General features: G+C 63.2%; 1 protein-coding gene across 2 annotated transcripts in view; it reads left to right on the forward strand.

The window, feature by feature from the left end:
• The window catches only part of LOC106503057 (calcineurin-binding protein cabin-1), a gene marked incomplete at its 5' end in the record, with an annotated part of 48,908 nt that extends 38,356 nt beyond the window's left edge, over nucleotides 1-10,552 (forward strand). For both annotated transcript variants that reach the window (XM_018045030.1, XM_018045031.1), the window contains 8 exon segments: nucleotides 3,332-3,495; nucleotides 3,720-3,816; nucleotides 4,247-4,921; nucleotides 6,315-6,389; nucleotides 7,610-7,856; nucleotides 9,055-9,198; nucleotides 9,916-10,142; nucleotides 10,230-10,552. In XM_018045030.1, the coding sequence (XP_017900519.1) occupies nucleotides 3,332-3,495; nucleotides 3,720-3,816; nucleotides 4,247-4,921; nucleotides 6,315-6,389; nucleotides 7,610-7,856; nucleotides 9,055-9,198; nucleotides 9,916-10,142; nucleotides 10,230-10,373 (1,773 nt within the window).
• Between the last annotated feature and the right edge of the window lie 4,154 nt (nucleotides 10,553-14,706).

Raw genomic sequence — 14,706 nt, forward strand, 5'->3', positions numbered from 1 at the left:
GCCGGGACAGGTCTCGGTTGCTGCCTCCCGTCTGCCTGTCTCAGAGCCGGCCCTGGGCCCCATGGAGAGGCCATTCCGGCCGCCCTCCTCTGCCCAGGGAGCTGCACTCCTCAGTGGCCCACGCTGAGGCATCTAGGGAGGTGTGGACCGGCCAGCCAGCCAGGAACTCCCGGGTGGGGGTAGAGGAACCCGGCCCCTCCAGGAAGAGGCTCTCCTCAGACCCTGGTGTGCTGGTCTCAGGCTGAGCTGTGGGCTTCAGCAGTGCCCCATGCCCAGGGGGGCCTCTCCCATCCGTCCCCTCCCCGAGACCCACCTCCAGGCCTCGCTTCCCAGCAGCCCTTGAGAGTGGACTACCTGTCCGTGGTCAGCTGCTTCGGCCCACTTTCCTCAAGGGCAGCAGGAAGGTGCCCAGCTCTGGGCTACAGGGAGGGTTCAGGAGCTCGTGTTAAGCGCCTGGGGCTTCCCTGGTAGCTCAGCTGGTAAAGAATCCGCCTGCAATGCAGGAAAACCTCAGTTTCTTATTCCTAGGTGGGCAAGATTCCTTGGAAAGGAGATGACCCACGCCAGTATTCTTGGGCTTCCCTGGTGGCTGAGACAGGAAGGAAGCCGCCTGCAATGTGGGAGACCGGGGTTCGGTCCCTGGGTCGGGAAGATCCTCTGGAGGAGGGCATGGCAACCCACTCCAGTATTCCTGCCTTGAGAATCCCCACAGAGGAGCCTGGCGGGCTGCAGCCCATGGGGTCGCAAAGAATCGGACACGACTGAACGGCTAAGCACATGCATTACACCAGGCCTAGAATCCGGGGATCCATGAATTATCCAGTAGGCGGTTGCGGTCGGTCCCAGTGACCTCATCCGCCCGCCGGCAGCCTGGAGCCTCAGCGGTGGGCAGCAGGGTCAGCTGAGATCCCGCAGAGGAGCTGCCGGGCACATGGGCGAGCTCTGGGCACGCTGAGGCCGCCGCTGAACCCCCTCCCCCCACTCCTCAGTGCCCACATGGGCCAAGCCGTGGCCTCCAGCCCCACCAGCACCGCCACCCTTGGTGGGGGTCTGGCTCCCCGCCGTCCTGCTCCAGCCTGTCCCTTGGGCCCCCAAGCGCATCCGGGTCTTCTGTCAGGCCCTGCTCCGCACGCCCTTCCCTTGGTCCCAGCGTGCCCCCTGCCTCCCCAGGGCCTGCATGCAGCCCTCTCTGGGTGGGTCCGGGGGCCTCCGCTGCGGGAGAGGCGAGACATGGCCACTTCCCTCCCCCCCTACACGTGGCGTCCTCGCCTGGTGCCTGGTCACTCGGGGGCTCCCCATCTCTCAGGGGCTCCCGTGGGAGGCGCTCCCGCCCCGCCCTGGGAGGCTCATCCTTCCCAGATGCGCAGCTCAGCATAGCCCATGGAGGCGGAGGCGGGCCTGTGGGCTTGCTCGCCACCTGCCCGCCTGAGGCCCCACAATCTGCCCAGGGCTTGCGGTAGTTGCTTTCCTCCTGACCTGTGCACTCTGCCTGACTTGTTTTTACCTCCTGACTTTCTAAAGTTGCTGGTCTTAACGTACCGTTTGCGTGTCCTTATCCAGCCTGGGGTTAGTAGGGAAGAGCCTTTGTATGAGGGGAGGGGAATCAGGCCTGTCCCGGGGGGGCTGCCCCCGCCCCAGAAAGCTGGGTCAGGGCTGTGGCCTCCAGGCTGCCTGCCCCTTGCTGACCTCGGCTCCCCGCCACCACCGAGAGCAGGTCCAGCCAAGCCGTGCGCCCAGAGTCGTGATGGTGACGCCCCAGACTGGGCAGGCCCCGCTAGGAGGAGCAGTGTGTGGGAAGCGGGAGAGGGGAGGGCAGCCTTGGAGGGCGAGATGGGCAGTCACCGCCACCACGTGACCAGGTGGGCGGCAGGCGACTGCTTGGTGCCACCTGGCAAGTGTCCTCATCGAGGCCCTCACTGCCTGCGATGACCCCGTGGGCTGGCAGCAGCGGCAGGAGGCCAACCCCACCCCCCGTGACGCTGTGACCTCCACGGAGCGTCTGCGCACGCCCTGGCTCACCTCACACACCTCTCTCCCCCCACCCCAAGTGTGTCTCCATCACTGGCCCCATGCAGACTGCAGCAGGGACCACCAGGATGCCTGCAGAGGGATGGGGGAGCACGGGCCCTTCCTGGGTCTCACGCGGCTGCCCGCGATGCCCTTCTAGCCCCTGCTGTTGCACCTCAGGGGTACTGCTCCCCTGAGCTGCTGCAGAAGCTGCGCCCGCCAGTAGGATACGCAGCATTGGGACCCCGGCCCCACGTTGGCCAGATGGTGCTTGTCAGGCGGTGCAGGGCTGGCCACTCGGCCTTCTCCGGAAGGACCCCCCGTGTCCACTGAGAGCCGGTGGCCAGGCTGCAGGGTGCAGGACTCGGCCCTGAGGGTGTGAAGCTCCTCGCTTGCCTGGAAGGCTCGGGGCGGGGGGTAGCCTGGCTTTCCCCCAATCCCGCCCCGGGACTGCTGGAGCAGGACGGGGTGCCGTGGGCAGTCGCCCAGTTCCCCGGGACACGGCACCGTGGGCCCCACACACAGGAGGCAGCACTGGGGCTCACGGTGCCATCCTTCCTGGGCAGGAGTTTCTCCAGGGTGCTGGCCGTGGGGCCGGCCTGGGAGCCTGCCCCAGAGACGCAGTTCCTAAGGTCCAGCACCCAGCCCGGGGCAGCTCAGAGGCGTGAGCTTTTTCTGTTCACTGCACCCCCTCAGCTGTGCTGGCCATCGTCCCCCCTTGACTGTGGGGGGACGTCCCCCGTGCCGGTGGGGGGTCGCCATGGGAGCAACACTGGGGGTGCTGGCTCTGCTCCGGGTGTTGCCTGGGGCCAAGCACGGCACAGGGTCTGCGGGGGCGCTCCCACCCAGCCGGCAGACAGTGGGGTCAGCCAGGAGGGAAGTGGAAGGGGTCCCAGCTGCACCAGAACACTGGGCAGACGTGTTGGAAGACGGCATCCAGCATCCCCGGGAGCGGCCTGTCACTCTTGGGGGGCCCTCGAGAGTCTCCAGGCACTGCTGGACGGGGCACTGTGGACGGCCAGGCCTGGGGCTTGCCTGGCCTGCCCACCTGCCACGGTTCACGGTGGTTTCCCACTAGGAGCAGGCCCCCCCCCCCCGCGCCGTCCGCCCCCGTGTGGTCAGCACCCGTAGGGAGCCTCGTGGGCCTGGGCGTCTTCCGGTCCTGCCATTGGGCATGGGCACACCCTGCGTGCTTCCCTGCGGGGACGACTGGGTCAGCAGAGAGCCGGTGCCAGCTCTCCAAAGAGGGGGCGCAGAGCTGTGCGCGTGTCCTCCGCCCCGTCCGCGGGGCCCTCCTCTCACGCCTGCCCGGTCCGCTCCTCAGGGCATCTGGCGGATCCCCGTGGACGAGATCGACCGGCCGGGCAGCTTCGCCTGGCACATGAACCGCTCCGTCGTGCTGCTGCTCAAGGTGCTGGCCCAGCTGCGGGACCACGGCACCCTGCTCAAGGTCTCCTCCATGCTGCAGCGCACCCCGGACCAGGGCAAGTGAGTGCAGCCCCGCCGCGGTCGGCCAGAGGCCCGGGTGACGGCCAAGAGTGGCAGGCCGAGCCCACCCCCACCCCTGGGGCTCAGAGCCTCGGCCCCGGGGACCTGGGACACACGCAGTGCTGGGTGTGCGGAAGGAGGCCCCGGGAACACTTTGGGAGCAGAGGGGCACGGACCGCCCTTGCTGCGTGGCTGTGACGCGTGGCCTCCCCCGCACACTGCAGGAAGTATCTGCGAGATGCTGACCGCCAGGTCCTGGCACAGCGGGCCTTCATCCTCACGGTGAAGGTGCTGGAGGACACGCTGAGCGAGCTCACGGAGGTATGCACCCTGCCCACCAACGCCATCCAAGGGACCCTCAGCCCATGCCCTCACCCAGCCAGCTCCCCTCCAGGAGCTGTGCTCACCGTCTCTTCATGGCTGGGCACCTGGAGGCCAGTCGCCACCCTAGCATGGGGGTGGCCGTGAGCCAGGGCTGTCCAGCCACTGTGCCCCCTGCCCAGCGAGCCTGGCTGGGCCCTGGTGGGGGCCCTGGGTGGGCTCGTCTCAGCAGCCAGCGCACCTGCCGGCGGGGCAGGGCAGCTGCTCCTCAGGGGCAGAGCCCCCGCCAGGGCCCCTGCAGGCAGTGCTGTGGCCCCAGCCCTGATCAGCGGGCAGATGGGTAGGACTGGAGTGGCCTCGGTGGGCACAGCCGGTGTGTGGGGGCAGGGAACACCAGAGACTGTGCCTCTAACCATCGCTTTGCTCGTAGGGGTCGGAACGTCTCGGGCCCAAGGCCTGCGGCTTCCCTGGAGCCAGGATGACCACAGACGTCTCCCACAGGGCCAGTCCCGAGGACGACAAGGAGGGTCTCCCGCACCCCAAGAAGCCCCCTCTGGCCGACGGCTCAGGGCCAGGTGCCGAGCCAGGGGGCAAAGCAGGCCCCCTCAACCACCGGCCCATGGCCACGGACGCGGGGGAGGGCGCAGACCAGGCCGGGGAGCGCAAGGACAAGGAGAGCCCCCGGGCCGGCCCCGCCGAGCCCATGGACACAGGGGATGCCACCACCCGAGGTGTGGACTCTGAGCGGGGGCCGCCACCCCTGCAGCCAGGCTGCCCCCCAAGGGACTGGGGCCCCGAGAGCCGGCCCACCGAGCTGTCCCTGGAGGAGCTCAGCATCAGCGCCCGGCCGCCCGGCCCGCCTGCCCCAGCCCCACCCGCCGCCACCCAGGCCCCCGCCCCCGCCCCCGGGCCCAGGCCAGGCACCCACCCCGAGGAGGCACCCTCACGGCCCAGCCGCAAGAGGAAGCTCCTGGAGGACACGGAGTCCGGCAAGACGCTCCTGCTGGACGCCTACCGCGTGTGGCAGCAAGGCCAGAAGGGCGTGGCCTGCGACCTGGGCCGCATCGAGAGGGTCATGTCAGAGACCTACATGCTCCTCAAGCAGGTGGGTGGCCGCGGGCGGGCCCCGGAGGCCTCGGGGTGCTCGTCAGGCGGTGCTCATCAAGCAGGTGGGTGGCCGCGGGCGGGCCCCCGGAGGCCGGGGTGCTCGTCAGGCAGTGCCCCGCGGTCCCTGCTGGTGGCGCCATCCTTGGTGCCCCACAGGCGGGCGTCCGGTCATTCCCCGCCAGGCGCCGAGGGTGGGCGTCCAGTCAATCCCTGCAGGCCCTGTGGGTGGGCATCCAGTCATTCCCAGAGGCCCCGAGGGTGGGCGTCCGGTCATTCTCCACCAGGCCCCGAGGGTGGGTGTCCAGTCAATCCCTGCAGGCCCTGCAGGTGGGCGTCCGGTCATTCCCCACCAGGCCCCGCGGGTGGGCGTCCGGTCGTCCCCGGCCACCCCGAGGTGTCCTACTCTGAACCCCAGAGAGTTCACACGTTACTGCTGCTGAGTCGCTTCAGTCGTGTCCGACTCTGTGCAGCCGCATAGACGGCAGCCCACCAGGCTCCTCCATCCATGGGGTTTTCCAGGCAAGAACACTAGAGTGGGGTACCATTGCCTTCTCTACAAACATGTTACAGTTTTACTTAACTATACCCCCAGAAAGCTGGGGAAAGGTGAACTGGAAAAGACAACACTGTTCTGAACGTCTGTAACTATTCTCAAAGGAGAGGAGACCGCCTTGCGGAAGCCGCGTCAGGCCTGGTGTGGGGAGGCCCTGCCACCTCTCTCTTTCTGCTGTCTGCTGTGTTTTTTAGTCTCTCAGGCATAGGTTTTTATTTTCCCTCTAATTAGAGAAAAATAAGTTCTTTCCACAGGAAGAGCCCTGGGCAGTGTCAGGTGGGCACAGGGTGAGCTCCCTGACGGCCCCCTCCAGGGTTGTGTCCTCCCCCCTCCCGGGTCGGGTCCGCCCCACCCCGGGGTCCTGTCCACATGTACCGCCGCTGGCGAAACTGTTCTGTCATTCCCTCTCAAGCATCAGCAGTGACTTTTCTGTTGTTGCTGGTAAACTAGGAAACATAAGCCCTGGATTTCCTGCGAGCAAGGGCGGGCCCTTTCCCCACCCCAGGCTGGTGTCTCCTCCACCCAGGGCCACCCCCAGGCCCGCCCCCCTCCGCCTCTCGCCCACCTCACTGTCCCCTGGGCTCCCTCAGCCCGGCCCACCACCCACATTCCAGGGGGTCGAGGGGGCAGCTTGTCGCCTAGGACCCCCTCAGCCTCCGCCCCCGAGGGTGAAGTCCCGCGGCCACGGACGTGAACGCGGCGTGGCCAGCTGGTCCCGGAGCAGCCGTCCTGGGGGCTGGGGCCTGGGGCGGGGCTGGGGTCCCCCGGGAGCAGCGTGGGGGGCTCGTCCCGGGAGCTGTCGTCGAGGCCTGCTGACCACGGGCGTGTCTTCGCTCAGGTGGACGAGGAGGCCGCCCTGGAGCAGGCCGTGAAGTTCTGTCAGGCCCACCTCGGGGCCGCCGCCCAGAGGCAGGTAAGCGTGGCCCCACCCGTGCCAGCCGCCTGGTGCAGGGCGCGAGGCCCCAGGCTGCAGGCCGGGACTGTCCCCATGGTTGGGGGCCCCAGGGCAGGCGGGTGGCAGGCAGCTGAGCCTCGGGCCCTGAGGGACGGACCCAGGGTGGGGCCCAGACCCCAGCGCTGAGTGTGGGCAGCGTGAGGGTCCCATCACCCCCGCAGCTTCGCCTGCAGAGGCGGCTCCTTGGCACGGAGGTGGCCCTGGGGTGGGCCGGCAGGCGCCCACAGGCGGGGCCCAGCCTCTGTCCAGCCTCCTCCCTTTGTCTGGGAAGACCCCTGCAGCTGGCTGGGGGGCTGCCGGGCTGGGGCAGGGCCAGCTCAGGTGACCCCGGAAGGTGGAGCTGGCCACAGGCTGGTCGCCGGGTCCAGGGGCGGGCACCTGTCGTGGGGTCGGTGTGGTCTCTCAGTCCCCAGGGCTGGCCTGGCCACTCCACCCCCCCCCCCCAGCAGCAGGAGGGCAGGGACTGCACTCTCACCTGCCCTCAGAAGACAGGTCCTGTCTCGCCTGTCCTCCCGCTAGAGGTCCACTGGAGTGGCAGGGCGTCCACACCCATGGACCTAGGGACGGGGCATCTCCTGGGGAGCAGATATCAGGAGAGATGGGGTCAGGGTCGGGTGCCAGGTGCCCCCAGGAGGCTTGAAGCTCCTGCAGCCTCAGGCCAGCAATCCCCCGCCCGGCGATTCAGAGAGGACGGTGGGCCCGGGGCCGCTGGGCACCGTGCAGGGCCCCGCCCTACCTCGCAGCTGCCTGCACAGAGCTGTGGCTGTCACCCCCGAAGTGGGGGGCTTCAGACGAGCAGGGAGCTGTGTGCCCGTGGGCGGGAGGCCCCGGAGGGCCGAAGGGCCGTGCGGGGGGCTCTGGGGCCGCAGCCTTGAGCCCGGGAGCCGCCTCCAGCAGAGCCCGAGTCACCCCCGCTCTCAGGCCCTTCCCGCCAGTGGCCTCGGGAGGTCACCCTCCAGGCCTGGCCGGTGCTGCAGCCGCCGCCTGGGGTGCCTCTGTGCCCCGGCTCGTGGCTGCACGGTCCTCCCAGCTGGCACCCAGAAATGGCAGGGTGCAGGTCCCGGCCAGCCTGGGGCTCCTCTGCCGTGCCCTGGACGTCCTCAGGCGGGGCCCCGGGCCCCCAGCAGCCCCCGACGTCAGCAGGGTGTGCCCCCCTCACCCCCACTCTGCCCCCCCAGGCGGCAGGGGAGATGCCCACCACCCCGAAGCACCCCAAGGACACCCGAGAGAATGTCTTCCCCGCGGCCACAGCCCCCGCAGCCCCTGAATCAACGCCAGCGGATGCCCCGCCGCGGCCCAGTGACGGCCACACCAAGCCTCGGCCTGCATCGGCCACTGCCTCCACCCCAGACCCGGCCAAAGACCCCGGGCCCCCGCGGCCGCACAGGCCTGAGGCCGCCCCCAGCACGTCCTCCCTGCGCCCAGGTGAGTCTGTGCCCTCCACCCAGCGGGCAGGCCCAGCAGGGCCACAGCGGGCCCGGTCCCCACGGCAGGCCTGTCGCTGCACAGAGATGTGGGCGCCTCCTGTCCAGTGACCCCCGAGTGCCGTCTCCACCCCCTGCCCGCCGTGTTCCTCCTCCCACGGAGGCTCAGCAGAGTGCAGGGTCCAGGCCCCAGATTCACATGCCCTCTCAGTGGTCTGCGCCCCCGGAGACGAGCCACGGGCTGGGGGATGCGGGGCGGGCAGGAGGAAGCCCCAGTTCCTTCCATACTCAGGTGCCCCTGGGAAGCGCCACCCATGGCGGGCAGGGGAGCCCGGCCGACCAGGATGTGCGCACACGCTTGCGCCTCTCCCTGCCGGCTCCGGAGCCGGCTTCGCAGCCGGCTCCACACACCTGGGCCGGCACCTGGAGGCAGCAGTCAGCTAGGAAGCCCCCGCCCCTGACGGAGCAGCTCCGCGGGTCGCTGCCCAGGCCCCTGGGACAGCTGTGTGAGGACGGGTGTGCCCAGCCTGGCAGGGACAGCTCAGCACGGGGCCTGGGGCCACTGCGGAAGGGCCCAGAGCAGACGCCCCCAGGCCCGTGTCACGGCTCTGCCACCTGCTCCTGCCCCTGGCCGCAGGGTGCCCACCACCCCGCCTGCCCTGCGAGGCCCAGCAGGGTGGCTCCGGGCGCCCCAGGGGTCGTGACTGCCTCTGACACGTGTGGACTAGGCCCTGGAACCCAGAAACAGCCGGGCAATCAGAGCGAGAGGCAGGGCCGGCCCGTCGTTCAGGGGCTGGAGCCAAGGGCTGGGCGAGCGGCAGCTGGCAACCCCCGCTCCTGGGGACGTGGCGGCCGTGGCAGGAACGTCCAGAGGAGGAGGACAGGAGGTCCCAGCCGGGGGCCTGGGGGCACACTCCCAGCCTCCTCCTTGTCCGAAAGGTGTAGCCTAGCAGGAGGGCCCACTTAGCCCGCTCCGTCCTCAGCTGGGTCGTTCAGGTCCAGCAGCCACTCCTGGGCGCTGGGGTGGGGCCCTGTGGTGTCAGGCTCACTGGGTGTCCATGTCCGGGCGAGCAGCTAACAGCCTGGCGCCGCCCGGGCCATTGTGTCGGAGGAGGTCACGGTCACGGGCACAGTCCGGGTGGGGGGCCCTGTCCTGAGGGGGGGCGCACGTCCCCCACGGCCGCTCTGTGTCCCCCCAGGGGCAGAAGAGCCAGCAGGAGGTGCAGAGGGCCCGGGCTTCCCGCCCCAGGAGCCGCGGGGCAGCGAGCATGTGAAGACGGCCCCTGAGGGCCCCGCGGCAGAGGCCGCCCCCCGAACTGGCACCCAGCCCACCTGCAGCCAGGGTAAGGCCTGGCACCGCCCCGGGGCCAGCAGGTGACGGGGGTGTCCCAGCAGAGGGCCCTGGAGACGGCGAGGGCAGGGGTAGATGAGAAAGGCAGGGGTGCCCGAGCCCCCTCCCCCACGCTCCGCCTCGCAGACGGGAGTGGTTTGGGTGGTGCGGAGCCCAAGCCGAAGCCACCTGGCCCAGACGGAGCTGGAGGGCAGCCGGGGGGCCAGGCTGGGCAGGGCACGCGGCATCGCATCCACGGCCCTGCCTGAATCAGAGCCAGTTCTCAGCAGCCAGGCCCCTGGGGACTCCACGGGGCGGGGCCTCTCTCAAACTCTTCTCGGGACCGCAGGGCTGCTCCCTCTCCTTTTAAAGCAGCAGGGCGGTGGATGGGCGTGGACACCAGCCAGCCCACGGCTCCTGGGCGCACGCGGCTGTGGACGCGGGCCGGGGCGGGCCCTGGGACGTGAGAGCAGATGAGGTGGCTCGGGGCTCCCCTCCACCCTGGGACCCCCAGTGGACACCCTGCTCCTGGGGGCCCCCGTCTCCGCTTCTGCCTGCCAGAGCCAGGCCCTCGGGGGGGCAGGGAGACAGGAAGCGGCCTGGGAGCCTGGGAGCCAGCACCCTGCGGTCTAACACAGCCAGAGGGGAGCAGGGTGATGAGGTGTGCAAAGGACAGGGGCTGGCCTGTGAAGCCGCGGACCGCACTCAGCCTTTTGGGTCTGTCCCGCAGCGGCCAGCTCCAAGGCGCCCGGCGGCGGGAGTGCCCCGCCCCCTGAGGGCCCCCCAGGCAAGGCTGAGCCTGGCCGGGCCAAGTCACGCCTGCTGCCCAACATGCCGAAGTTGGTCATCCCCTCGTCCACCACCAAGTTCCCTCCTGAGATCACCGTCACACCGCCCACCCCGACCCTGCTCTCGCCCAAAGGCAGCATCTCGGAGGAGACCAAGCAGAAGCTGAAGGTGACGGCGGGTCCGGGGGCCCTGGGTGGGGCTGCGGGTGGGCTGAGGCTGGGCCGCCGCTGACCCCTGCCCCCCCGGCCGGCGCAGTCGGCCATCCTGTCTGCACACTCGGCCGCCACAGTGCGGAAGGAGAGCCTGTGCCAGCCGGCGCTGGAGGTGCTGGAGACGTCGAGCCAGGAGTCCTCGCTGGACAGCGAGACGGACGAGGACGAGGACTACATGGATATCTGAGGCCCGGCCCCGGCCCCACCCTGGAGCTCCGCAGGGCCTTTTTTATGGCCTGTCGACTTTGTAAACGTGCCCCTCCCCGCCCGGGCGGCCGTGTCCACGCTCCGCGGGCTCTGCCCGGGTCACGGCGGCAGAGGACCCTTTTCTTTTTGGTTGCTTTTCTAATAAAGATGAAACGGTCACCTCGGCCTCTTTGTCCCTCAGGGCGGGGTCCCCATCCAGGGCTTCTGGGCCCCCTCCCCCGGGGACCGTCAAGGCAGGGCAGCCCCCCACCCCTGGACGGGGCACAGGGCTGAGGCCGTGTGCTCCAGGGCCGGGGTGCAGGAGGGTCCGGCCGGGCACAGGGGCTGGCCTGCACCCCTCCGTGGCGGGAACCCAGAGCGCGGGTCTGCACTGACCACCCCCAACACTGCTCGTCCCCTCCGACGGGACCAGCCCCGTGCGCTGTGGCCTGAATGTGAGTCAACAGCGTGGGGCCCCTCATTACAGAGGGAAGCGTCTGTAACTCGGCAGCAGGGTGGCGCTGGCCGTATCCTCCTGCCCTGAGCCCATCCGTCCTGGGGACGTACACACTGGAGGGGCCCGGCCTGCCCCGGGGCCTCGTCTGGAGCACAAAGACCCTCCCTGCTGCCCGCTGCCCCCTCCCTCTTGGGGGCCACTCCGTGCCCCTCCCCCAGCCTGAGAAGACAGACACCCAAGAGGCTGGGCACTGCCAGGGTCCGCAGCCCAGTGCAGGGAGAGCCACGCAGGGACCCAGGGCGCTGGGCTGGCCCTGACTCGGGCCCCTTCCCGGGGCTGCAGGGCTCTGCTGCTTCCCCTCCCTGGCACCCCCACCGTGCACTCCTGGCCTCCCCTGGCCCTCCCCTCCAGCTCTCCTCTCTGTGCAGCCAGAGCGCCCCCTCCGCTCGTCCACAGACCCCTGTCCTGGAGTCAGCTACACGCGGGCATGCTGGGGTGGGGGTCTGGCTGAAAGACACCAGGGGATACCTACCCAGTGGAAAGGTACTCAGTGGGGTTTGGCCGAGAATACACGCCCCACCCCACGCAGCTGCGTGAAAAGGACTGGTGAGGGCTGGTTAACAGGTACCAGGGCGGCTCAGCTGTAGGAAACCTGTGTGGTTAGCTAAGAGGCTAACCCAGTGCCTCTGTTAACACAAGCGGCACACCTACTTGACTGGGGAAGTTATGCTAAAAGGAGATTCCCAACCTAAAACAAGCAGATTGGGCTTCCTTTAATATTCCAAAATTTATGTTCTTGCAGTTAGAAAAAGCTGGCGACAAGATCAAACAGACAATGGATGATGGGTATCTAGAAACTTCTCTTGAAACTATATCAGAACCGAAAAGGCTGCTGACGGTCTGTCACTGGCTCACTCCCTGTACGTGTATCTTCTCTCTGAATTACTTGGTCAGATGCTGTCTCTCCTTTTTTTCCTTTCTTTCCCGACTCTTCCACCTCCTGCTGTTTGCCTTTGCCCAGCAAAGGAGAGAGAGAAACAAAAAAAAAAAACCTTCTAAGAAATACTCTGGCTTGACACCCAAATCATCATTCTCTAATCACCACAATCATCCTTTGCTTGACTCCACCTTTTAGAAGGGTTAGATGAGGACGTAGCTGCGCTGGTCAGAAAGACGGTCTAGGTTGATCCGAGTTACACAGTTAACGCTTGTTAAACTGCTTGACCAACTTTTCAGAACCACTAAAAGAAAGAAAAGGCGGTGGCTACGAAAATTTATGAACGTTCCGTTGTGCCAGCTGAGTACACCATGCCAGCTGGACGTGAACCGACTCCCAACCAGTTTAATTCCAACCAGTAGAGAAACTTAGCTTGAAAACAGGAGTCCCGAGGAAATAAGTCCTAATGAGAACCTGATTTTCCATCCCTGTTGCCTTGAGATCAGAGCTCCCAGGACCACTTACCTTATCGTGAAACTGAAGAAAGAAAGACAGGGAATGAAGCCTTTAAAAATACTTCTTACATACTGGTGAGTTTCATATTGAGATACCTGATTCATGACTAAGCTGAGAAAGCGAGGCTATATCTCTTGCTGTGTCTGAATGTATGGCTCAGAATGTGTCTGTCTTTGTAATTCTAATGAAGTTTAATTTGTAAGTGAGCTCTAATTTAATTGGCCTAAAGAAAAGTAAGCGCCTACAAATCAGAAAATTCTAATTTCAAGAGAAATTAAGTTAAGTGAATTTCAGGTTCACAGGAACTGGGAAATATTCAATATTAAATTATACCTGGTATTTAATGGTGAAGTTTGTTGGCCTAATTAATATAGAAATGTATACATTCATCAACATCAAATATAAAATTAAGTATCTCCAAGCCAGGCTTCAGCAATACGTGAACCATGAACTTCCTGATGTTCAAGCTGGTTTGAGAAAAGGCAGAGGAACCAGAGATCAAATTGCCAACATCTGCTGGATCATAGAAAAAGCAACAGAGTTCCAGAAAAACATCTCTTTCTGCTTTATTGACTATGCCAAAGCCTTTGACTGTGTGGATCACAATAAACTATGGAGAATTTTGAAAGAGATGGGAATACCAGACCACCTGACCTGCGTCTAGAAATCTGTATGCAGGTCAGGAAGCAGCAGTTAGAAATGGACATGGAATAATAGACTGGTTCCAAATAGGAAAAGGAGTACGTCGAGGCTGTATATTGTCACCCTGCTTATTGAACTTCTATGCAGAGTACATCATGAGAAATGCTGGACTGGAAGAAACGCAAGCTGGAATCAAGATTGCCTGGAGAAATATCAATCACCTCAGATATGCAGATGACACCACCCTTATGGCAGAAAGTGAAGAGGAACTAAAGAGCCTCTTGATGAAAGTGAAAGAAGAGAGTGAAAAAGTTGGCTTAAAGCTTAACATTCAGAAAACGAAGATCATGGCATCCGGTCCCATCACTTCATGGGAAATAGATGGGGAAACAGTGTCAGACTTTAGTTTTGGGGGCTCCAAAATCACTGCAGATGGTGATTGCAGCCATGAAATTAAAAGACGCTTACTCCTTGGAAGAAAAGTTATGACCAACCTAGACAGCATATTGAAAAGCAGAGACATTACTTTGCCGACTAAGGTCCGTGTAGTCAAGGCTATGGTTTTTCCTGTGGTCATGTATGGATGTGAGAGTTGGACTGTGAAGAAGGCTGAGTGCAGAAGAATTGATGCTTTTGAAGTGTGGTGTTGGAGAAGACTCTTGAGAGTCCCTTGGACTGCAACGAGATCCAACCAGTCCATTCTGAAGGAGATCAACCTGGGATTTCTTTGGAAGGAATGATGCTAAAGCTGAAGCTCCAGTACTTTGGCCACCTCATGCAAAGAGTTGACTCATTGGAAAAGACTCTGATGCTGGGAGGTATTGGAGGCAGGAGGAGAAGGGGACGACTGAGGATGAGATGGCTGGATGGCATCACGGACTCGATGGACGTGAGTCTGAGTGAACTCCGGGAGTTGGTGATGGACAGGGAGGCCTGGTGTGCTGCGATTCATGGGGTCGCAAAGAGTCGGGCACGACTGAGCGACTGAACTGAACTGATACTCGTATCATTTGGCCTAGGTTTATTTTAATATAAGCTAAGTAAAATAATATTATAGCTGTTACAACTTTGTCTGCAAGGAAATTTACTTAATATGAAGAAACTTTTTAGGAAAGAAAATGTAAATGGGTTAAAGCTTTTCAATAAACTCTGTTAAGAGTAATTATGTTTTAGTCTGTCCAGATTTTGGTAAATTGAATTTCTGCTAAATTAAGTGATGGAAGTTTACTTAATGGGTAGGGTACTCCCAAATAAAATGATAACGGCAACATTAATTACTGATAACTGGCTTTCTCTTGCAGAGAAACTAAAGGTGTTTTGGACTGTTAATGAATGTTTGATGCCATCTTGAGATGTTCACTATAAGAAAGCAAATGTTTTTTTAGAAACTATCGTTGGTATTTATGCTCACCAATCTACAGAATGCTAATATAAAGGTCAGTTCATGGTTGCCTAAGGAGAGTAAGATATGTGTTTTCAGTAAAGAGGCGTGAGGAATGGGGTTACATTTTATTATGGGAAAAGGAAGGATGTCTGACCTAAGAGGTGTTTGTTTTTGATGGGCAAATTAAGTGATGTCTGCAGAAAAGTTTTGGAAAGTGGACTCCCAATAGAAGAATTTTGTGCATGGTACAAGTTTTCTTAACAGGTTGAACTGCCTTTGATAACAGATTGTAATTTCTTTACTTTTAGATAATCTGCTCTGTATTTACCTTTGAAATCTTTTATTGTTACTTTGGTTAAGTGATGACTTGTTTCACAATGACCTGTGATTATCTCTGA

This window comes from Capra hircus, unplaced genomic scaffold (genome assembly GCF_001704415.2).
Source record: "Capra hircus breed San Clemente unplaced genomic scaffold, ASM170441v1, whole genome shotgun sequence".
NCBI classification, from domain to species: domain Eukaryota; kingdom Metazoa; phylum Chordata; class Mammalia; order Artiodactyla; family Bovidae; genus Capra; species Capra hircus.